This window comes from Budorcas taxicolor, chromosome 15 (assembly GCF_023091745.1).
Source record: "Budorcas taxicolor isolate Tak-1 chromosome 15, Takin1.1, whole genome shotgun sequence".
In the NCBI taxonomy this organism is placed as follows: Eukaryota; Metazoa; Chordata; class Mammalia; order Artiodactyla; family Bovidae; genus Budorcas; species Budorcas taxicolor.
Window position 1 is genome coordinate 54,588,743 of NC_068924.1, and position 23,283 is coordinate 54,612,025.

Genomic DNA, 23,283 nt, shown 5'->3' on the forward strand with positions numbered 1-23,283 from the left:
ACAGCCTGCTTCTGTGAAGCCCTTGTATTCCTGCCCTGCTGACTGGATAAGGGCACCTGGTTTCAAACTCCATGGTACCTTCCACGTCACCGTGTCGCCTTAGTGCCCCAACTGAGCCCGAGCCTCACTCTGAGTGTTTGGACGGTGACAACAGAAGCCCAGGGAGGAAGCTGCCTGCCCAAAGTCACAGCGGACGTGGGGGGCGGGGAGGGTGTATATGCGAACCAAGCTCTGGATCTGTGGACCTTTGACCCCATGACCCTGGCCCCCTGGAATGGGCAGGGGCAATGCCCCCATCTCACCGGAGGGCTCAGGCCCCAGGCGAGGCTGGTTTCTCCCCAGAGACAAGGTCAGGCCTCGCTTCAGAGGCCACTCTTCAGGTTTTGCTTCAGAACAACCCCCAGTCAGGTCTCGCAGCCCCATCTTCCTCCACCCCAGAGCCCTGCCCAGAGCAGCCGCTGCTGCCCTGATTCTCTTCCCCGAGCCCAACGTCCAGCCACAGCCTCCATCCACTCCTGAAGATGCTTCTGGGAGGTGTGTGTGTCGGGGGGAACCGAGAGAGGAAACCAACCATCCCGCTCGTCAAGGGCAGCAGTAAAGGCCGGGGTCTGTTCCTGAGACTGGACTGGGAGGAGGGCAGGGACTATGAAGTGAGGACGCGCTTTCCGTGGGACCCGTGAGAAAGCCCCAGCAGACCTGCCCTTTCCTGAGCTCGTGCCTCCCGCTGAGCCAGGGTGAGGTGCTGTGAGAAGCTCTGCCTGGCCCTGCCACCAGCCTCCACCTCTGCAACCCCAGGAGGCCTTTTTGTCTGTTTTCTCATCTGCCATTCTGTGGGAGCTTATAATGGTACCTTCCGTGTAGGGTCATCGTGAAGAAGAAATGAGTTAGTGAAGTGCTGAGCTTCCTGAGTGGCCCACGGGCTTCCTCTCTGGGTCTGCTCGTTGTAAATACTTTCTCAGTCACTGTAGACACGGGGTCCTCACTTTTCACAGTGATTCTGAGAGGAGAGTGAGAGGAACGTTTAGGAGGAAGAGCGCACTGCAGAGAGGTGACGTGCGTTGCCTGAGGCAGCACAGCAGCCGGCGCTTCTGGCGGCAGCACAGAGGCGGCTCGGGCAGGGTCCAGGCCTGCTCTGGTTGGGCAGAGTGGTCTTGGTGGAGGAGAGTCTCTTCACGTCACCGGGCTCGGAAGGGCCCAGTGGAGGGGACCTCCCACCCTCACAGTCTAGCCTGGGAGCCCTGCGGGAGGGGGCTGCCCCCGGCTTTCTCTGAGTATCTGGCTGGGCCCACTCTTGTGAACAGGGATCCCCAGCGCCCCCTGCTGTTGTGTCAGTGCCCTGCTGTCTGGGTGCTGAGCCACAGGGCTCTCCTCCCAAGGGGGTAGGGGTGGGGGTTACCCATCTTCCTGGCCTCTTCTTGTCATGGCATCTGAAACTCAGGAGTTTGAGACTCTTGAAATCAGAAGCTGAGAATTGAGAAACTTCAGATGCTCAGAAGAACCAGGGACTCTTCCGTCTTGAAGAGTCGAAGAGGCCTGTGGCTCACCTCACCCAAGTTGGGTAATGAATGCAGGAAAGAAACCCCACTGCAGACCTGTGACCCGCAGCCCCACCGTGGCTGGGGTCTCAGGCAGAAATCTGTGGGATGTCCCCTGTCTGCCACATGAGCAGATGCACACACGCACGCACACACACTTGCATGGAAGCACACTGATGCACATACTGACTTTCACATACACATACATGCTTCTGTGTACACACACGTGGGCATTCACTCACTGGCCCAGAGTCCAGCAGGATTTGAACCCAGCCACTTGGGTCTCGGTGGGAGTCCCTCAGGAAAAGCCTCAGTAAGGAAAGGGGTAGGAGCCCAGGTGCCAGGGCACCAAGGGGCACTGGGGCACACCCATCAGTGAGGCTTTGAAGTTTCTGGGTGATTCTGCAGTGGGTGGCTGAATGGGTGTGCATGCAGAGTCGCTCCAGTAGTTTCTGACTCTTTGCGATCCTATGGACTGTAGCCCCGCTAGGCTCCTCCATCCATGGGATTCTCCAGACAAAAATCCTGGAGTGGGCTGCCGTGCCCTCCTCCAGGGGATCTTTCCGACCCAGGGGTCGAACCCATGTCTCTTATGTCTCTTGGATTGGCAGGAGGATTATTTACCACTAGGGCCACCTATGTGTGAGGTTGCTTGCAATCCCACTGAGCTCTTGCCTCACTGCCTTGTCAGCCCAAGGAGGTAGCTCAGGCCTTGTTTTTCCCATCTGCCCAGTGGGCTGTTGTCAAGGTTTTCCTTTCTCCTCTTGGGAGGGAGGTTGACCAGGTCACCCCAAGGTTGCGCACATCATGTATGCCACACACCAGCAGGGATGACCTCTCATGTGTGCACAGCCCTCCACAGTTGATGCATCTTGGTGCTCACAAATAGTCTTGGAAGGAGGGTAGGTAGATGTGGACTGCTTGGGAGATACAGAGTTAGACAGAACTGGAAGAGTGTTCCAGGGAAGAGAAAGTCAGGGGCTTGTACAGGCAAAAGCCGTAAGATTGTTAAAGGAGGTATTTGTTCTCAAGGGCTAGACTGTCACGAGCTGTTTCAGGGTAAAGGATCCAATGAGTATCTTGAGTTTCTGGAACACTGGGCAGACGTTCTGGATGGCTGCGTTAAAACAAGAAGTGGTCAAAGTTCAGATTCCATGTGGGCAGAGGCAGGCATAAGTCACACTTGCTCAGTGGCCTCCCAGCCCCATTTTAGAGAGCGTTCTTAGGAAAACCAACTCCATTTTCATTTTTCCTTCATACCACTAGCGTGTACAAACTCCCCAGCTGGCCAAGGCCTCTCTGCGGCCAGCACTTACGGATTTTCCTCCTGGGAAGACAGCCAGCTGTGGAGTTGGGCCTAGCCACGTGGGCAGGAGCTTGGAGGAGGGGCTGCCTGAGGCTGCCCAAGGGGAAGGTGGGGTCAGTCAGGAGGCCCCTGCCTGCTGCTGGTCAGCTGCCCCCTGAGGGACGGGGTCTGGGGTGTGGCCAGTAGAGGGAGCCACCTGTTCCAAGCTGAGGTGTCCTGAATCTACACCCTGGAATCTACATCCCAGGGTATAGATTCCTGTGGGGCCTGAGGGAAGCAGTGTTGAGGGGTGAAGCTGAGAGCTGCCTGCAGGGCTTTGAATGCTGGGCCAGGGACCTGGTGTCCATGGCGATGAGCTTTTCAGCTGTAGGCACTCTAGAGCAGGGAGGCAGCCTAGTGAGCCCTGTGTCCATCGCTCCGTCTCAGCAATTGCTAACTAGGGTTGATCTTTGTTTCCTCTGCAGCCCTCTCTCCCCTAGAGTATTAGTGGCTCAGTTGTGTCTGATTCTTTGTGACCCCATGGACTGTAGCCCGTCAGGCTCCTCTGACCATGGAATTCTCCAGGCAAGAAGACTGGAGTGGGTTGCCATTCCCTGCTCCACAAAATCTTCCCAACCCAGATTAAACCCTGGTCTCTTGTATTGCAGGCGGATTCTTTACCGTCTGAGCCACCACAACCCTCTCTCCTGAGGCAGCATATCATTTCCTCTGTAAATATTTCTGGATGCATCTCTGAAAGATAATGACTTGTTCGAAACAAAGCAAAAACCTGTAATCATAACACTGTAACATAGCTGAAATAATTTTACAGTAATTCCTTACCACCATCAAATATCCGGCAAATACTCTGATTTCCAGTTTGTGTCATAAATGGTTGCATGGACGTTTTACAGTTTGAATCAAATCCAAATAAAGGTCCATTACTTCAGTCTGGTGGTTCTCCTTCATCTTTTCATGTTTTTTTTCCTTGCAATTTATTTGCTAAAGAAATTCACTTATCCTGTGGGGCTTTGAACCATCTAGATTTTGCAGGCTTTGTTTTCAGGGTGTTGACTAATGTTTGTGCTCTGCATTTCCTGTGAGGTGGGACTTACCTCTGGGGGCATGATAAGGTTCAGGCACAAGGTTTTTGGCACAACTGCTTCGTGAGTGAAGTTCTCTCAGCAGGTACATCATCTCTGGTTGTCTCTTCTGTGACATGGAAACCATCCACATTCCTAAGTGGAGGTTAGAAGCCATGATTGCCTAAATCCATCATTTGTCAGTGGTTGCAAGAGAGTAGGAGGGTGATATTCTTAATTTCTTCCTCTTTTCTTAGCTGGGATTCATCACCAGATAAAGGCCTCCCTCCGGTACTCTTGCCTGGAAAATCCCATGGACGGAGAAGCCTGGTGGGCTGCAGTCCATGGGGTCGCTAGGAGTCCGACACGACTGAGTGACTTCACTTTCACTTTTCACTTTCATGCATTGGAGAAGGAAATGGCAACCCACTCCAGTGTTCTTGCCGGGAGAATCCCAGGGACGGGGGAGCCTGGTGGGCTGCCGTCTATGGGGTCACACAGAGTCAGACACGACTGAAGCGACTTAGCAAAGGCCTCCCTTCATCTTTATAACACTGTTGGTTAATAGTGGTTACTTTATAACACTGTATAGAAAAGTCAGGATTTTGTTTTCCCCCTTCACTTTCCAGTTTCAAAAAGATCAGTTGATTCCTTGCCACCCTCCACTAGTGACTAATTATTTGTTTGTGTTAGTATCATCATGATCTCATGAATTTGAACATATTGGATGTGTTTTCACTCATCACAGTCATTGTCCTTACGGCTGCTCAGCTTGGCCCGTCTATGGCTAGTAGGAGCTCCTTCAGATTGGTCCTGAATATTTTGATGGCCTCCTTGATTTTTTGCATGACCGGATGTGATCTAGAGCAGCAGTCCCCAATCTTTTCGGCACCAGGATCTGTTTCATGGAAGACAATTGTTCCATGGATGGGGTGGAGGGGAGATGGTTACAGAGTGATTCAGGTTCGTTACAGCAGGGTTCTCACTCCTGTGAGAATCTAATGCCGCCCCTGATCTGACAGGAGGCGGAGCTCAGGTGGTAACGCAAGCGGTGGAGGCTGCCGCGCTTAATCACTGAGTCGTGTCTGACTTTGCGACCCCATGGACTGCAGCCCATCAGCCTGCTCTGTCCATGGAAATTTTCTTCCAAGCAAGAATACTGGAGTAGGTTGCCATTTCATCCTCCAGGGATCTTCCCCACTCAGGGATCGAACCCACATCTCCTGCATTGCAGGTGGATTCTTTACTGCTGAGCCATCAGGGAGGCCTTCATGAGTGGCTTGTCAATACGGATGGACACGTCTCTCGCTGGCCTGCCACTCCTGATGTGTGGCCCGGTTCTCAATAGGCCGTGGCACTGGTCCATGGTCAGGGAGTCAGGAACCCCTGGTCTAGTGGGTGTTTGGTTTGTGTGCCCGTGGCAGCTCACCTTCCTCTCACTCAGTACCCTGGCCGGCAGAGGGAGGGGCTGGAGGGTGAGAAGACTGGCCTGGGGGTCAAGGGCTGTGATGTGGGGAGGAAATTGAAGCCCACCGGGATCCCTGACATCACGCCCTGGAGCCTCATTAGCTGCCTCTTGAGTCACAGAGAGTTCAGAGTCAAGCCCTGGGTTTGCCTAATGATCCTCTTGTGGCCCCAGTGGTACCTCTCAGCTCCTGTGAGAGCTCCTCTTCCTACCTCCTCCAGCCCCATCCCGTGCAGTCCAGAGCTTTCAGAGGGTGGGGAGTGGAGGAGGGTGCAGCGGCCAGGCCAGTGTTCTCAGCTTATGGCTCCCCATTGCTCTGGGCCCCTGCATGGACCCATTTATGGTACACTTTTCTGTCCTGAGATCAAGTGTGGGGAAGCGTGCCAGGGATCAGGACAGAGGCCAGCCTGGGAGTTTTCATTGAGAAGGGACGCAGAAGTGACTGCAAAGGGACCGGCTCGTCTCGAGTCCCTGCTGGGTTCTAGATGCTGTGTCAGGCTCCGGAGCCCTGAGTGTGAATCCTGCCTGTGTCTGTGGGTGGCCTCTGCCTGCGACTTCCTGCCCCCATCGGAAGACAGCCCCAGTGTTCTGGGCACTGTGGCCCTTGGCAGGGCTCCATTGGTGCCTGGGGCACCTCTCACTGTGCTTAGCATTTTCATTTTCTTGGTCTCGAGTGTCCCACTAGGGAGTGTTTCTCTTTGCCAACATCCCTGTTGATGGTAAGAGGCGTGTAAACAAAAGCATCCTTAATGAGGGAGGCGGTTGGGAATAGATTTTGGACTCCATCTCTGTGTTCAGGCTGGTCTGTGTCTTGGGGTTTATAGCCTCCCGATATATCTCTGGTTTCTCAGCCCCGATGCCTGCGTTCCTGACCTCATACCTGGGAGTGATTTTCTTCTAGAAGGAACTTCTTATTGTCTTGATGGGGTTTGGCTCTTCTGTATCCTGTGTCCAGAAGGGCCAGCAGATCCCCTTGACTCGGCAGGGTGAAGTTTTTCCCTGCCTTCCACTTCCTGCTGCCCCAGGTTGCCTCTGTTTGTCTGCGTCTGCTTAGGAGGGGTCAGCTCTCAGGACAGCTGCTCAGAAGCTGCTGCTGGTCCTCCAGGATCGGCCCCACCTCTGTCTTTTCTCCATGGCCCACCACGTACTCTGTGTCAGCCTCAGCACTTGCCTGCATGCCTGCCTTTCCTTCCAGACTGGGAGCCTGCCAAGGGCAGGGACCATGTCTGAATCACCTGGGTCCTTGGTGCCAGCATGCCTCTGGGTGCAGAGTGGTGCACGCTGAGACAGAACTCAGTATTTGGAAACAGACAGACCTGGGTTGAATCCTGGCTTCAAACCCAGGTCTGCCTGCCTCCCAGGAATGTGTGTATTTTCTAGTTATGTGACCCCAGACAAGTTGCTTCTCCTCTCTGAGCCTTGATTTTCTCATCTGTAAAGTAAGGATGGTTATAATAGTAATCTGTTCATGGGGGTGGTTGTGTGACTTAAACTGAGATACTCGGTGGTGGTCAGAGACTTGGTAAACTCCATGGATTATTTATGGAGTTCTAAGATGCTACATAAATAATATTATTAAGAGTCCCAGTGAATGCCTTTGGACTTAGACATTCAGTTACCGCGTTTATTGGGCTTCCCTTGTGGCTCACCTGGTAAAGAATCCACCTGCAATGCAGGAGACCTGGGTTTGGTCCCTGAGTTGGGAAGATCCCCTGGAGAAGAGAAAGGCTACCCACTCCAGTATTCTGGCCGGGAGAATTCCATGGACTGTATAGTCCAAGGTGTCGCAAAGAGTCGGACACGACTGAGCGACTTTCACTTCACCACGTTTATTAAGGACCTTCTCTGGATCAGGTGCTGGGTGGATAGCAGTGACCAAGATTGACGTGTCTCTGCCTGACTAAGATAGGTGACATTCCAGTGACAGTATCAGCGCTGAACACAACAACACACACTTGTGTAATTATAACTGGGGAAAGTGTCTCAGAGGAGAAGTGCCAGGGGCCATGAGATGGATAAGACAGGTGTGCTGGCCTAGTCTGAAGAGTCAAGGAGGGCTTCCTGGAGGAGGAGGGTAGGCCCTAAAGGACCAGTGAGAGTCAGCTGGAGGAAGAACAGGTACAGAGTTTCTAAGCAAAGCCTGGAGCAGGGCACAGCAGGTGGGGACTGGGGTGGATGAGGGCAGAGAAATGAGCCTGGGGAGGTGGGGTAGGGACAGAGCACATGAAGGGTTTGGACCTTATTTTCCAGGGAAGTGACCTGATCAGACAGCTCTCTCTGCTGCTGTGCGGTGCAGGGGTGGGTGTGGCTACTGATGCTGTTACCCTGCCCTACGGTGAGGATATGGAGGACTGGGCCAGGGCGGTGCCGAGGGATGGAGAGGAGGAGATGGATTTTCAAAGAATGTGGGTGCTCAGATTGGATGGAGAAAGGGAAAGAGGGGAGGCCAGTGTGACTGCCGGCTTCTGGCTCGGGCAGGATGCAAGGAGGGAGTTTCTGGTGGTACCACTGACCAGGCAGGACTGAGATGAATGTGCTATATTTCTGAGGGGAGGATGCAGATGGGAGGGAGGGGGAAGCTCATAGAATCTTAGTATGACAGGGCATCAGGGAGCCTCCAGCCCCTGCAAGGGTGGGGACACAGAGGCCCGGAGATAAGAAGGACTCGGCATTGGTTCATGGCAGCCATGGGGAGTGAACCCAGTATTCCTTTCCATTTGATTCCCACTTCCTCAGGAAGCTGGCTCTGACCCTCACTGTGTCCTCATCATGCCTCTCTCCCGATCCAGGTCATCCCAGACTGGAAGGAGCAGGAGTGGGACCCCGAGAAGCCCAACGCCTACGCGGGCATCTTCCACTTCCACTTCTGGCGCTTTGGGGAGTGGGTGGATGTGGTCATCGATGACCGGCTGCCCACGGTCAACAACCAGCTCATCTACTGCCACTCCAGCTCCCGCAATGAGTTCTGGTGTGCCCTGGTGGAGAAGGCCTACGCCAAGTAGGTGCCAGTGGGGGTGGGTGGGCGGCCAGGCTGGGGTGGCGCTGTTCTTGGGATCTGGGGGTCTTCATCTCGCTGCAGCCACACACACACAGAGGTGAGGGGCAGGTGCAGACACAGCAAGTTCAGAGCCCGGTACCCAGAGCACAGCCAGCTGAACCTTCGCCAGGTGCGGTGGAGGCCCAGACTGAAGGGCCCCTGGGCACCTTGTGTTAGGTCCTCATATAGTTACTTGCTCCTACCTGGGAAGACGGAAGCCCAGGCAGGTGTCCTGCAGGTAGCGGGGGGCAGAGCCAGCAGCTCCATTTCGGTTGACGGTTCGTTTCCAAAGATCCGAGTTGCCAAGTGCTCCTTGGAGGCCTTGTTGGGGCTGTGCTGTCTCCAAGCCAGGCTGGTCGAGGAGGTTGGGCCAAACCCCTGCTCCCTGGGCCCCCCTTCCTCCACCCATCAGTCTGTCAACCAGACTGTCCAGCCATTCGAGCTTTGCTGAACCCTCTTTCTGCTCTGTCCCAGGCCCTGTGTTGCCAGCATGGGCTTGAGCAAAGGTTTGCTGAGCTGTGGAAGGCTTTGGGGCGGAGTGACCTGCCCAGGCCCTGCAGGACAGGTGCAGGCCTGGGGCAGTATGGGCAGCAGAGTCAGAGACCAGTTGCTGGCTCTGGAACCAGGAGCCTCTCCATGGTTCCTCCTTCCAGATGCATTTGTCCCTCTCCTGGGACACACACAGTGTGTGTGTAAATGTAAAGGGAAAAAACAAAAACTCCATCATCAAAAACAAACCCATTAAGGAAGCTTCCATTTTTAATCTTAAGAAAGCAAACCCGCCCCCTGGTGGTCACCAGGTTCCTAGGTGCAAGCTCCTCTCCTCCCATTCTGGGAGACTCACTCAGTGACTTGGTAAGCTTGCTCTTTTTTTTTTTTTTAATAAAAGTTTTATTATTTTTAAAAAAGATTTTATTATTTAAAAAAATTTTCCAAAATAGAATATTTATCATTTTGACCATGTATAAATGTACAGTTCAGTGGCATCAGTTAGTCACAATGCTTTGTACCCATCATCACTGTCTGTAGCCAGTATAGACGGTGATGGTTTTTCATCATCCTCAACATAAACTCTGTTACCCACTACACAATAACTCCCTTTTTATCCCTTCTCCCAACCTTGGGAACCTCCATTCTGCTTTTTTTCTCAATGAATTTTCCTATTCCAGGTAGCTCATATAAGTGGAATACTTGTCCTCCTGTGTCTGCCTTATTTCAATTAGCATAATGTTTTCTGGGTCCATCTGTGTTGTAGCATATATCTAAACTCTGCTCCTCTCTATGGCTGAGCAGTATTCTGTCATATGTGTGTGCTATGTTTTGTTTATCTGTTTGTCTGTTGATAGACACTTGAGTTGTCTCCACATGCTTAGTATTATGAATAGTGTTGCTGTGAACACTGGTGTGCAAATATCTGTTCGAGTGTTTGCTTTCAGGTCTATGTAATGTGTATTGGGTTGGCCAAAAAGCTCGTTTGGGTTTTTTCAGTAAGATGTTATAGAAAAACCTGAATGATCTTTTCGGCCGATCCAGTATCTAGACGTGAATTCCTGAGTCATATTGTAGTTCTGTGTTTACATTAAAAAAAAAATTGCAGAGTATTTTTATTTATTTGTTCATTAATTTTGGTTGTGCCATGCAGCATGCAGGCTCTTAGTTCCCTGACCAGGGGTTGAACCCATGCCCCCCGCATTGGGAGCTGGAGTCTTACCCACTGGACCACCAGGAAAGTCCCTGTGTTTACACTTTTGAGTAACCGCCAACTTGTTTTCCACAGAGGGCTGTACAATTTATGCTTGCTTGTTTTCTTTTTAAAGTTTGTTTACCTTTTAAATTATAAAATGAATATGTATCTGTTACAGCAAATCCAAAAAATATAGAAAGCCATGCAGGGGATAATAAAACTCTCCCATATTGCTACATGGTCTCCTAGGCCGCTGCTCTCCCCTTCCCAGTTCTGGGCCATCTGGATTAACAAATGAGGCAGCTCCTCTGCTCGGGACAGCATGACATCATCCCCTCAAGGCCCGCCCCCTCTGCATGTCTCCATTTCCTCCCTTCCCTCTCCCCACACCCTCCTCCACCACTGGCAGCTCTTCTAAAATCTTTGATGCCTCTTTGGTTTGTTGGTTACTTTGCAAAACCTCTGCTGGTGTTCTGTGGGTATATGAAAGGACATTTTGCCATATATCCCATTTTGCTTCTCACATTCACATTCAGTATTCTGCCTTTAAGACCTTGACCCTAAAGGAGCCACAGGTGTGTCTCTAGCATCTGACATGTTGCCCATGTGGTATTGTGCTCAGTTGCTCAGTCGTGTCCAGCTCTTTGCAACCCCAGGGACAGTAGCTCGCCAGGCTCCTCTGTCCATTCTCCAGGCAAAGATACCGGAGTGGGTTGCCATTTCCTACTCCAGGAGATCTTCTTGACTCCGGGGATAGAACTTGCATCTCATATATTGGCAGACAGATTCTTTCCACTGTGCCACCTGGAGTAGATGCTTAATCTTTTTGAAATGAATTATTGTATATGTTTTAGACATAATTGGAATATGACTGTATTGTTTTTTCAAATGTTACAAGAAAGCACTAGCATTTTCCCTGCAGTAAGAATTCCTTTAGCATTTTGCTCAATGGCTGCTTAATGTTCCAGAGTTGAGATGCAGCATTAGCTTTTAAAATCAATTCCCTGTTGTTAGACATTTAGATGATTTCCAGTTTTACATTGTTATTAATAATGTTAGTCATCCAGAAATGATATGTCAAAAGACGTATGAACTTTTAACAATTTTGAAAAGAATTGCTGGATTTCTAGACAGCCTGTTTTTGAAGATGAGGCTGTGAAGGCAAAGGGGAATTTGAGTGACAAAATGGTATGGTTCATGGGATGGATGTTGGCCTCAGAGCTGGAGACCTGAGTTTTGGTATTGGCTCTGTTGTGACCTGCTGTGTGATCTTAGTGGTTCTCTTGACCTCTCTGAGTCTCAGAAATCTCCCCTATAAGGCTGGGGAATGTGAGCTAGGAGTTCTTTCCACATTTCTTCCAGGCTGGCAGGCTGTTACCAGGCCCTGGATGGAGGCAACACGGCGGATGCGTTGGTGGACTTCACAGGTGGGGTTTCTGAGCCCATTGACTTGACTGAGGGTGACTTTGCCAATGACGAGGCCAAGAGGAACCAGCTCTTTGAGCGTGTGCTGAAAGTGCACAGCCGGGGAGGCCTCATCAGCGCCTCCATCAAGGTGAGCACACAGAAACAAGCCCCAGAGGATACCCCCACAACCCTTCATCGACCTGATTGGGGTGGGGGGTGACTATGGCTTCCCAGGCAGAACCCCTACCCAGGCTGGCTTATAAATCAGACCCTCAGCCTCATGGGAGGAGGGGAGCAGTTAGAGGGTGCAGCCCCTCCCCAGGGCTAGACAGCACAAGCCTCAGGTCCCCCCTGCCCTAAGGCCTTGTCCACACTGTTCAACCAGCACCCCATTCTGGCCCTCTCGTATTGGAGAGATGGGTGTCTATACACTCGAGGGTCCCTCAGCCAAGCTTTGAAACAATCAAGCCATGAGGCGGCTGGAAGAGGGGAGGGAGCCCTTTCCGCCTGCTGGCACAGGCCCAGGAGCTGCGAGAGGATTGTCTTATTTCACTGACTGCTCGTATTTTGGGTGGGAAAGCGGGGACTCAAGCAGAATTTGAACCCATGTTTGGCTGACCAAGCGGTGTATTGATAAAACGACTATCTGGAAAATTAAAAAGCCCTGATAGGCTGACTTCTGTGGTGTAAATACTCCCACCATGGTTGATGTCGAGCTAATGTTTTAACAGCCAGGTTGCAGAATTGCATCAGTGCTAGTGGACTCCAGCACAGCTGTGGGCCTATCCCACTGCAGGTCCCAGGCTTTGTAAAGGGCTGTGAATGCCAGGTCAGTCCCTAACCGCAGAGGAAGGTCGTCTGGGCTGCCATTCCCGCCCCGTCCTGTAGGGGGCGGTGTGCCCCCTGCTCCCGCTGGAGCCCGACAGGCCCCGCCTCTGAGGTGCTGTGTCCCACAGGCAGTGACAGCGGCAGACATGGAGGCCCGGCTGGCGTGTGGCCTGGTGAAGGGCCACGCATACGCCATCACGGATGTGCGCAAGGTGCGCCTGGGCCACGGCCTGCTGGCCTTCTTCAAGTCGGAGAAGCTGGACATGATCCGCCTGCGCAACCCCTGGGGCGAGCGGGAGTGGAACGGGCCCTGGAGTGACACGTGAGGCCCGGGGCGGGGAGTGGGTGGGACGGTGGGAGGGGACGCACAGGGCAGGCCCCAGGTGGGTGGGCCGAGGGCCGGGGGCTTGGGCAAGGCCAGGGTGGGCCTCCTGGAGGAGGTGGCACCAGGGCTGGGGCTTTGAAGGATTTGGGGGAAGATGACATTAGGAGAAGACTGTCTTTGGAGGGGGCTGGGGGTGGATTCAGTGTGGGTGGAGGTCTGCAGGTGGGGAGGAGCTGATTCCTTAGGGGATGTAGAGACCCCTCTGGTGCAAGAGTGAGGAAAGCAGGAAGGGAGGCCACCAGGGCCGGGAATGGGAGTGACTGCCCTGTGCTTGGCTCATGGCCCTGGTGAGGCCAGGAGAGGAGTGGAGCCCAGACCCCCACTGAAGGAGCTCCCTTCATTGAGAGTCAGCTCCCCCTTCTCCCTGAGCCTGAAGCTTGGCTCCCAGACCCCCCAGGTCCTGGCAGCCCACAGTTACCTGCAAGAGTGGGCAGAGAAGGCTTCTTGGAGAGGGACTGGGCATGGCCCTGTGCTCCTGACCATCCACACTGATGGAAGCATTGCTGAGCCATCCCTCATGCCTCCTGTCCCTTGCCAAGGTGGCTCTGCTGGGGTTCCTCCTCTGATCCTGTCCCCTCTTGCCTCCCTGTGCTCACATCCCAGCTCAGAGGAGTGGCAGAAGGTGAGCAAGAGTGAGCGGGAGAAGTTGGGTGTGACCGTGCAGGATGACGGCGAGTTCTGGTGAGTGTGCCCTTGCCCAGGGTAGGTGTCCAGGGTTGAGAGGGAACCCTCCTGTGTGCCAGGCAGGGAGCACTGGACAGGATGGCAGGAGTCAGGGCTCTAGCCAATGCCTCATGGTCAACTTGTCGTGTGACCTTGGACAAGTCACAGCATCTCTGTGGGCCTGTTTCTGCCTCTGTGAAGTGAATTGGGCAGAATGGACCATTTTGTCCCCATAGTTCCCCACTTCCCACCTCAGGGGACCCTGGGCTGCTCTGGTACCCAGGTGGAGCCCTTGGCAAATAGACCAGGGTACTAGACCAGGTACTAGTGGGCAATTGACCAGAGGATGTAGGGCTCATGGCTGCCTGATGCCAAGAGCAGGTAGGAAGAGGAGAGGCCTCACAGAGGAGCTAAGACTCAGGGTGCAAAGGAGCCTTGTGGAGACCCAGCCCAGAGGCAACAGAGCATGCTTGGGTTTGGGGAGAGTGAGTTCAGGAAGGCAAGGCAGGTGGGCTGGGAAGATCATAACAGCCTGGCTTAAAGAGCATATTCATGATTCCTGTATTCATTCACCGTTGCATTCATTAATTCTACGTTTAGCCCTGGCTGTATGCTAGGCTCAGTGTCTGTCTTCAGCAGGACACTTTATTTGGAGACTGAGCCACTTCCTGGAGGGGTACAGGGTACCCTGTGTGTGGGAGATGATATGAGGGCTCCAGGCAGACCCAGACGTAGATGGCAGTGATCCTGGCACCCTAGTGAGGTCCCCTCTTGCAGGTGTCAGGAGAGCTGCTGCAGGGGGCCCCCCTAGGTCCTCTGGTCTGGGCTCCTGTGGACGAGATCCACTTCGCCCAGTCTGGCTCAGGGGCCAGTTGAATTAAAATAGCAGTAGAAAACCCTCATCGGGAATGGAAAGAATTTTTCATAAGGCCTTTCTTATATATCTTCACCCTTGATGCATATATGTGCATATTCTCATGTATGTGCACACTTGAAGGGGGGTGGGCCCTTTCCCTCCTCCCACCCAGGCTCCTGGAGGGGTGGCAGCATCCTGGTCACTGCAGCTCACCTGGCAAGGGTTCATACCACTAGCTGTGGACTATAATGGATGGAAATATGCTTTAGAAACCGTAGAGGGCTGTACATATCAGTCATTCGTATTAGTAATGATTGTAACAGCCAGCCTTGGCCAACTCCTTTCTGCCAGAAGTTGTACTACATGTTTTTATTGCATCGCTTAGTTCCTGTGCAAACTCTGTGAAGTAGGCAGCTACTGTTAGATTGATGCCCATTTTACAAAGCAGGAGACTGAGGCCACAGGAGATGTGAAGGGTCCCTGTGAAGCTACATCTGCGCTTGCTGTGTGGGCCATGGTCCAGAGGGTGTGGGGCGAGTGGGTAGCTGGCGGGGAGGGGGCCCGGCCGGCTCAGCCCCTTGCCACACCCAGGATGACCTTTGAGGACTTGTGCCGCTACTTCACGGATATCATCAAGTGCCGTCTGATCAACACATCTTACCTGAGCATCCACAAGACGTGGGAGGAGGCCCGGCTGCGTGGCGCCTGGACGCGGCACGAGGACCCACTGCAGAACCGAAGTGGGGGCTGCATCAACCACAAGGACACCTTCTTCCAGAACCCGCAGGTGGGCCTCCCTGGGGACCCCCACCCACCGCCCCTCGAGCAGCTGTGGGGCCCCCGCCAAAGTCCTGCCATGGCCTCCTGTGTGACCCTGGGTACATCCCTGTCCCTCCGTGGATCTCAGCACATCCGTTGGTACAGTGGGGTTGGATGGGCATGTCTGGGTGGTCCTGTCACCCCCAACCTCATGATCTGACCTGCATATGGTCAAGACGAGGAAACAGGCCCTGAGGACTAATGAGTGTCCTGACAAGAGCTATAGGGACATTTTACTTAGAGGCTGAGCTCAGGCTCAGATCCCTTGTTTCCACACACAGTGCTGCTCCTTCCGGGGGAACTCAGCCAGGCTGACTCCCCACAGGGACCCTCCTCTGCAGCCCCCCTGGTCATGACCCTGGAACCCGCCTAGCCCTCACTCCTAGTGTGCCTTCGCTGAGCACCAACTGCTCAATGAAGTCCTAAAGTCTTGACGCTGAGCATCCATTACTTCCCCAAGTCCTCCCACCCCACAGGCAGGGTTGGGCATTGTCAGCCCATCTCACAGATGAGGGACTGAGGCTCAGAGAGGTGATGTGACTCGCCCAAGCACACATAGCTTCTGGAGCCAGCTAGCCCATCTTCTTGGGTAAGGTCTCACTACATGTCCTTCTTTCTCTGCCCCACCCACAGTACATCTTTGATGTCAAAAAGCCAGAAGATGAAGTGCTGATTTGCATCCAGCAGCGACCAAAACAGTCCACCCGCCGGGATGGCAAGGGTGAAAATCTGGCCATTGGCTTCGACATCTACAAGGTGAGGCCAGCTGCACGCCTGCTCTGGGCGAGTAGAGTCTGAGCTACCTGGGCCTAGGGGAGAACTTTCTGGAACACTTTGGCCTCTGACCTCACCGTGTCACCCTGGACACGTTGGCTGATGCCCTGGGTATGCTGTGACACGGGTCCTGTCTCAGTCCTCACAGATGCCCAGCCTGCCTTGCATTGGCCTCATGGGAACTTGCAGCCTGACTTCTTCCTGCCCCAGAACCGCAGGCTGTCTGGACAGGAAAGGGGAGGATTGCTGGCAGTTGGGGCTAGGCTCTGGGAGGCCCCACATTGCTCCTTCCCTCAGGGCTCTGGTCCCTCTGAGTCGGAGGCCTTGCTGGGCACTGGGAGGAGGCATCCTGGGCAGAGCCAGGTAGGGTTCCCACCGACCTCTCCGTGGCCCGGGCCCCGAGACCTTCCACATGTTGTGATGCCCCGTGTGTGATGACACTCAGCATAGATGGACAGTGTGGGCCTGCCAGACACCAAGAACCCAGTGAAATTATGTGTACCTGTTAAATCCATGGCCTGAGTTGAGGCCCTGGCCTTTGGTATACTGGGTCGTATTATGACATGTCAGTGTGCTGGGACACTCCCTGTGTGCTAATATTGTGACTTTGACGTGGCATGACCTTTGCTGATGTGACTGTAGCTTATCATGGTGCTTATTCCAGGAATGAAATGGTCTAGCATATCCTATAAGCTGGTGATGTCATTTCTGGACACATGCTGTGACCTAGACAGACAGTGCTACTTGGTTCTGTTATGATGCCAGAAACCCCACGGACATTGTCACCAGGGGGATTCCCATTGCCACTGCCTCCCACCCCAACAGCTTCATGAGATATAATTCACAGACCACATGATTCACTCATTTAAAGTGTATTCATAGAGTTGGGCGGCCATCACCACAATCAACTTTAAGACACTTTCATCACCTGCAAAAAAAACCTCAGGCCCTTTAGTCGACATTACCCAGTGTTATCCACCTGGCCCCCCCACCAGCCCCCCAGCCCTAGGCAGAGGCTGGTCTACTTCTGACCGTAGATTTGCCTATTCTGGTCATCGAGGCGGGCGGAGATGAGAGATGCAGGGTGGGATGAGAGGGGGGCTCTTTGAGACCCAGTGCTTCCGCCCCCGGCAGGTGGAGGAGAACCGCCAGTACCGTATGCACAGCCTGCAGCACCGGGCCGCCAGCTCCATCTACATCAACTCCCGCAGCGTCTTCCTGCGCACGGAGCAGCCCGAGGGCCGCTACGTCATCATCCCCACCACCTTCGAGCCAGGCCACACTGGCGAGTTCCTGCTCCGAGTCTTCACTGACGTGCCCTCCAACTGCCGGTGCGTGGGGGCCAGCCGGGGGCCAGGGTTGGCCAGGCCCAGGGCCACTCCAGGCTGACCCACCATATGCAGCCCAGACATGTTCAGTGTCATCCCAGGCGTGAAGCCTGGGCCTCCAGCCTCCCTGGGCTGACATCAGCACCCATCTCTTTTGCCTTTCTCTCCTCCCTATCCCAGCCTCTCTCATCTACGTGAAGGAACAGCTGCTCACGTGTGCACAGCTCTTCACAGTTTACAAAGAAGCTTTCACTCATGTTGTTTGCTTTTCCTGAACCCTGGGTGGGAGGTCTGACCCCTCCATTTTACAGATCAGAATGGGGGATTGAGGTTGGGGGTGGGTTTCTAAGGTCATGCAGCTAGTGGGAAAGTCCTACTAGGTAGACCCTGAAACCACCCCCAAGCTTGCCTCGGTGCATCCCTGTGCGTCCCCGCACTGCCCTCCCACCTGGGAGGCAGCCCAGAGTCCCACATCCCAGACTGGGGAGGCAGCCTGTGGAATGAGTGGACCTCGGTCCAGCCAGTCTGTGCTGTGTGGGCAAGCCCTTTTCCCCAGTGAGCCTAAGTGAGTAAATGTTAGTCACTCAGTTGTGTCTGACTCTGTGAGACCCTATGGACTATAGCTTGCCAGGCTTCTCTGTCCATGGGATTTTTCCAGGCAAGAATATTATTAGAGTGTGTAGTCATTCCTTTCTCCAGGAGATCTTCCCAGTCTAGGGGTCAAATCCCAATCTCCTGCATTTGCAGCCAGATTATTTACCATCTGATTCACCAGGGAAGCCCAGTGAGCCTGATGCTTCCTAGTGTGTAAAATGGGCCTAATAGTTACCTAGCTCTCAGGGCTTTGTGAGGATTAGAAACAATACCTGCTCCATCCCAGCGGAGTGCTTGGCACTCCGTAATGCATAGCACACTGCTTTTCCCTGGGGGAGGAGGGGATACCCCGGGGTCAGGATGCAGCCGCAGGAAGCTGACAGGGGTTTGTTTGCCTGAGTCCAGCATTGCGTGGACTCAGCACTGCTCCTGCCCTTGCCTCGCCCTCTCGAATCCCCTGACTTTCTGCCTTCCTGGTTCCTCTCCATCACCTCCCACCTCTTCTCCTCTGCTCCACACCAGGGAGCTGCGCCTGGACGAGCCTCCCCGCACCTGCTGGAGCTCCCTGTGTGGCTATCCTCAGCAGGTGACCCAGGTACACGTCTTGGGGGCCTCAGGTCTCAAAGACTCCCCGACAGGTGAGTTTGCAGAAAGCCCCCAGCCCTTGTTCCCCAGCCACAGACAGCCTCCATAGCTCTCCTGCTCTTACTGAATGAGAAAGCTTTCCTGACATCCACTTTGGGCCCAGCCTTGGGATGAAGCTGGGCACATTGAGCGGAGCAGGCTCTGCCACCTGCCCGTGGGCAGTCTTCAGTGTGCGGGGCGGTCAGATGTAGGATCAGGCAGCTGGGAGGGAGGGTTCAGGGAAGGCTTCCTAGAGGAAGTGGCCTTTCTACAGGTCGTGGAGATGTTAAGGTATGAAACCTGGTGCTCTGGGAAGGGGGAACAGCCTTGGTAAAGGTATGGAGGCCAGAGATAACCAGTGTACCCCTTCTTATCTCTGGAAGTTAGGGAGTTGGCCAGGCTCTGGTCTCCCTTCTTCTGAAAACATGAGCCCAGGCTTCTGATTCCAGAGTTCTGTCTCACCCGGGCCCTGCCCCAGCCCCTACCCTCACCCCATTGCCCACTCCCTCTTACAGGGGCTAACTCTTACGTGATCATCAAGTGTGAGGGGGACAAAGTCCGCTCGGCCGTGCAGAAGGGCACCTCGACACCCGAGTATGATGTGAAAGGCGTCTTCTACCGCAAGAAGCCAAGCCAGCCCATCACTGTGCAGGTGAGCCGTCCTGTCTGGCGTCCCTCCTGGGCTCCTGGCCTCATGTTTCCCCGCTCAGAATGGCTGAGCTCAGTGTGGCAGGGACCACAGGGACCCAGGAATGCTGGGTTCTTGTTCCTGCTCTGTGCCTGACCTGGTGTGGCCTTGAGAATTCTCCTGCCTGTCCCTCCTGGAGCCCTGGAGTCCCCTCCGTGGGCTGGGTGAATGGGGTGGATAAGCTGGAGTGATTGTGGGACACAGCAGGGTCAGTCTCCCAGCCACAGACAGTGGTCATCTCTGCCCACCTTGCCCCAAAGCCTTGGGAGTTGTTCCTTAAATTCCCCAGGCGGCAGATGGAGGGGGTGGCTGTTGCCTGAGAGCAGAGGATCAGAAAGCCAGCGTCCTGGGGCTTCCTGGTGGTCCAGTGGTAAAGAATCCACTTGCCAAAGCAGGAGACAGGTTCAGTCTCTGGTCCAGGAAGATCCCACATGCTGCGGAGCAACTAAGCCTGTATGCAGCAATTGCTGAGCCTGTGCTCTAGAGCCTGGGGGCTGAGACTTGCGGAAACCTGAGCACCCTAGAGCCTGTGTTCCACAACAAGAGAAGGCACTGCAAAGAGAAGCCTGCACGGCATAACTAGAGAGTAATCCCCGCTCGCTGCAGCTAGAGAAAAACCCGTGCAGCAATGAAGACCCAGCACAACCAAAAATAAGTAAATGACAAAATTAAAAAATAAAAAAAGAAAGCCAGGGTTCTGGACATGTGCTTCCTTACCCTCTCAGGCCAAGGTGGCCATGATTCTGAGCTCATTGACAGGAAGCCCTGTCCCCAAGACCCAGGCCAGCATCTCTCTGGGTGAGAAACCAGCTGTACACAAATGCCTGGGGACTCTGGGGAAGCTAGTGCACTGGGTCCCACTGGATCTAATCACAGACCCATAAATGTTGGGGTTGAAAGAACCCATAGGGGCCACTGATCCAACCCTCATACTAAAAATGGGGAAACCAGAGCAGGGGGTGTATCATTTGTCCAAGGTCACCCAAGGTCAACAGCAGAGGTAATAGTGACAGACTTTATACATGGAAGGGAGCTTTGATGGATGAGAGGAAGCCAGAGGCTCCGGAAGGGGCGCAGCCTTGCCCAGGGTCCCTGGTGAGGCAGAGGCAGTGCAGGCCTCCTTTTCCTTGGCCCATCTTGCGCTGCAGGAAGGAGACTCAAGGCTCTGCCGCTGTTGCTGCACCCACACAGACTCATACTCCTCTCCTCAGCGATGACCCTGCACCATCCTCTGTCTCTTTCCAGATCTGGAACCACCGAGTCTTGAAAGACGAGTTCCTGGGCCAGGTGCACCTGAAAGCCAACGCGGACGACCTCCAGGCCCTGCACACCCTCCACCTCCGGGACCGCAACAGCCGGCAGCCCAGCGACCTGCCGGGCACCGTTGCCGTGCGTGTGCTCAGCAGTGCCTCCCTCACGGCCGTCTGATACCCGAAAACCTACCTGCACCTGCAGCTCTCATCACCTTCTGCATGTCCCCAACCTGGCCAGGGACTAGCCTGGGAGCAGGACACCGGGGTCCTTTTCCCACCTTTGCACTGACCTGCTGTGTGACCTTGGGAGGTCTCTGCCCCGCTCTGGGCCTTAGTGTCCCAAGGACCCCAAAGCATTCCCTTCTCATGGAGGAGTCTTCTTGCCTGAGACTTAAAATAGCGCCCCCTACCCCAACTGCCACCATGGCTAAGGGACTCTGTCCATTGAAAACCTTTTCCCAAGGCCCTGCTGTCCGCCAACGGAGTGCCAAGATGTCACTTGTTTACACACGAACTGCCACATCCCCACAGGCCCACCCTTGTCCCACGTGTCCCCAGGGCCTGCCCCTGTGTCCCAGACTTGCTGTCTCTGTCACCTTCTAGCCACCATGAAAGGCTGCTTGGCTCTTGGGTTCCTGCTCAGGCTGGAATTGGAGAAGTGTGCAGGTGACATCTGTCCGATCTCCAGTCCTACCCACGCACCTGCCTGTCGTTCATTCATTCAAAGGGGATTTGCCAAATAAGTAAACAGCGTCCGTGCGGCCCTGGATGGAGCCAGGCCCTCCCCACAGCCCCGCGAGGCCTGGCGGCTGTCCTGGGCCTGTCTGCTAGCTCTCAGGTCCTCTCGGAGGCAGATGGCCCGGAGGGGCTGCCGTCGCCTTCTCCTAGGTTCCATCTCCTTCCCAGCCTCTGGCTTAGGGTCCCTGGAGAGGCGGTGGCGGTGGTGTCGAGGGAGGGTGTCCTGCCCCCACTGCCCTGATGTGGGAAGGAGTGTGTCTGGTGTAGTGGGCCAGCAGGTGGAGGGGGCATGGGGCACATGCTCCCAGGGCACACTCTGCTGCAAGACCTGGGCTTTTCCTCGGGGCAGAGGCTCTGGGGTGGTGGTCTCCATCCTGCAGGGCTCAGGTCACGCATCACGCTTGGCAGGAGATGGTAAATCCACTTCCTGACCAGAGGCACCTCCGCCAACATTCCCCCCAAAAACGCGGCTGAGGAGCCATAACCCTCTTGCTGCCTGGACCAAAATGCTCCTTTTAGTCCTCAATGTTTTATATTCTTTCCGTTTTAACTCTCAATTTTAACCAGGGGTTTTTAAAGGAAAACTGAAAGCCTGAACGCTTTTTTCTTCTTAAACTCCACTTCCTGTGATCCTCTGATTTTATTTTGATCTGCTTAGGGAGGGATGTGGGCGAGGTCATACCTTCTCAGAGGAGGTCTGGAGGTGGATGAAGAAGACAGGGGTTTGTACTGGGATGTTTTGCCAACCGGCGGTCAGCTGTGTTCTTAGAGTGTTAGGGCTGTGGCCAGTTTTGGGTCTCTTCTGTGTCCTTCTTGGGCACCAGACCAGGTGATATAAATGAAAAAGTCCAGTTGATTCAAGATGGGGAGTTCCTGTGGCCTTGCTGGGAATTCCTTCAGGGAAACCTGACTTTTTGGCTCCAGATCTGGCTCTTTGGTGCAGTGTCCTGGCTGGATCTGTTGGATCCTTGACTTTGCCTCCTTACTCCGGCCCACTCTGCCCTGTGTCCTGGTCCTGGGACATGGGAGGGGCCAGGAACTGAAGGACAAGGAGAACAAGAGGATTCCTTTTCCTGAACCTGAGCCTAGGGTGAGGACTTTGTGTGTGACCAGGAGCAAGTTGCTTAAACCTCCTGTGCCTCGATTTCCCCCTTCTGCAAAGTGGGGCCAATAATTCTTATTTGTCAGCACTCTTCCTAACAAGTGCTGAATAAGGGCAAAACAGTACCCTTTCTCTGTGTATCTCTGTATGCGTATGCACTATACACGGTCATGTAATCGCCACTTCTCAATGTCTACTGGAAAGGAAGATTCGAGAGTCGGATACAGAGGCGAGGGCCAGACAAGCCAGCCTGGGAATTCCGGGGCCCACACGTGGGTCTTTGCTCAGCCAGGTACACCTGGGCTACGGGGGAACCCAGGGCCACCTGGGTGGTCTGCATGGGCTTCTGCCTGGGGGCTGGGCACTGTCCCCTGCCCCCTTCTCAAACAACTGGCTCAGCAGTCCAGCCCTTGTTCCCACCCTTCTGGGTGGGCCAGGCTGGCTCCTGGCTGTGTGATGATCTGGGTCCCAGAAGGTCCTGGGGCCTGGGTATGTGAAGATGGAGGTCTTTCAGGCTGGGGCTGGAGGTTGGGTGGGGAGAGCAGCTGCTCTGCTTGCTTGGTGCACCCTGCAGCTCCCGGGGGCCTCAAGTCCCCATTTGAAGATGGGTGGGGCCCCTGCTCTGTGCCACCCTGACTTGGGTGCCACCTGGGTGACTTCCGTGCCACCCTGACTCACCCCTCAGGGCCGAGCTCAGGGTCAGGTGAGTGGAGACCTGTTCTGTTCTCAGAATAAATGTTGCCACGATTCCAGAGAGGCCTGCCTGTGTCTTTGTCCCTGGAATGACAGTGAAGAGGACGTTGCCTGGGCCTGGGGGACTGTCCTCTGGGCTGAGAGTCGCATGAGGTAGTTGGAGCTGAGGCTGGGCCCTGCTCTCCCTCGCTCCCCAGGGGGGACTTGGGGTTGCCGTCATAGGAATCACTCAGTTGTCCCTTCACCGGGCCTTCTTCCATGTCTGTCTTGGGCACTGGGGGTGCAGGGAGACAGCCACAGTGCCTTCTGTGGGGCAGCCTACAGACTGAGGAGGGGCACAGAATGAGTGGCGAGGTGGTGTGGGAGCCTGCTGGGGGCAGTTGCATGAAGGAGGCCAAAAAGATGGGCTTGTGGGGGCACAGATGGGGGGTGGACCAGAGTGG

At 54.4% G+C, this 23,283-nt stretch overlaps 1 protein-coding gene across 1 annotated transcript in view; it reads left to right on the forward strand.

Moving 5' to 3' along the window:
- CAPN5 (calpain 5) overlaps positions 1 to 22,857 on the forward strand; it is a 56,603-nt gene extending 33,746 nt beyond the window's left edge. The window contains exons 4-13 of the mRNA XM_052652673.1: positions 8,157 to 8,365; positions 11,451 to 11,643; positions 12,452 to 12,645; positions 13,312 to 13,389; positions 14,819 to 15,014; positions 15,680 to 15,802; positions 16,955 to 17,151; positions 18,265 to 18,380; positions 18,882 to 19,018; positions 20,300 to 22,857. Coding sequence (XP_052508633.1) covers positions 8,157 to 8,365; positions 11,451 to 11,643; positions 12,452 to 12,645; positions 13,312 to 13,389; positions 14,819 to 15,014; positions 15,680 to 15,802; positions 16,955 to 17,151; positions 18,265 to 18,380; positions 18,882 to 19,018; positions 20,300 to 20,482 — 1,626 coding nt within the window. The 3' untranslated portion in view covers positions 20,483 to 22,857. The remainder of the gene's footprint in view (positions 1 to 8,156; positions 8,366 to 11,450; positions 11,644 to 12,451; positions 12,646 to 13,311; positions 13,390 to 14,818; positions 15,015 to 15,679; positions 15,803 to 16,954; positions 17,152 to 18,264; positions 18,381 to 18,881; positions 19,019 to 20,299) is intronic.
- The last annotated feature ends 426 nt before the right edge of the window (positions 22,858 to 23,283 follow it).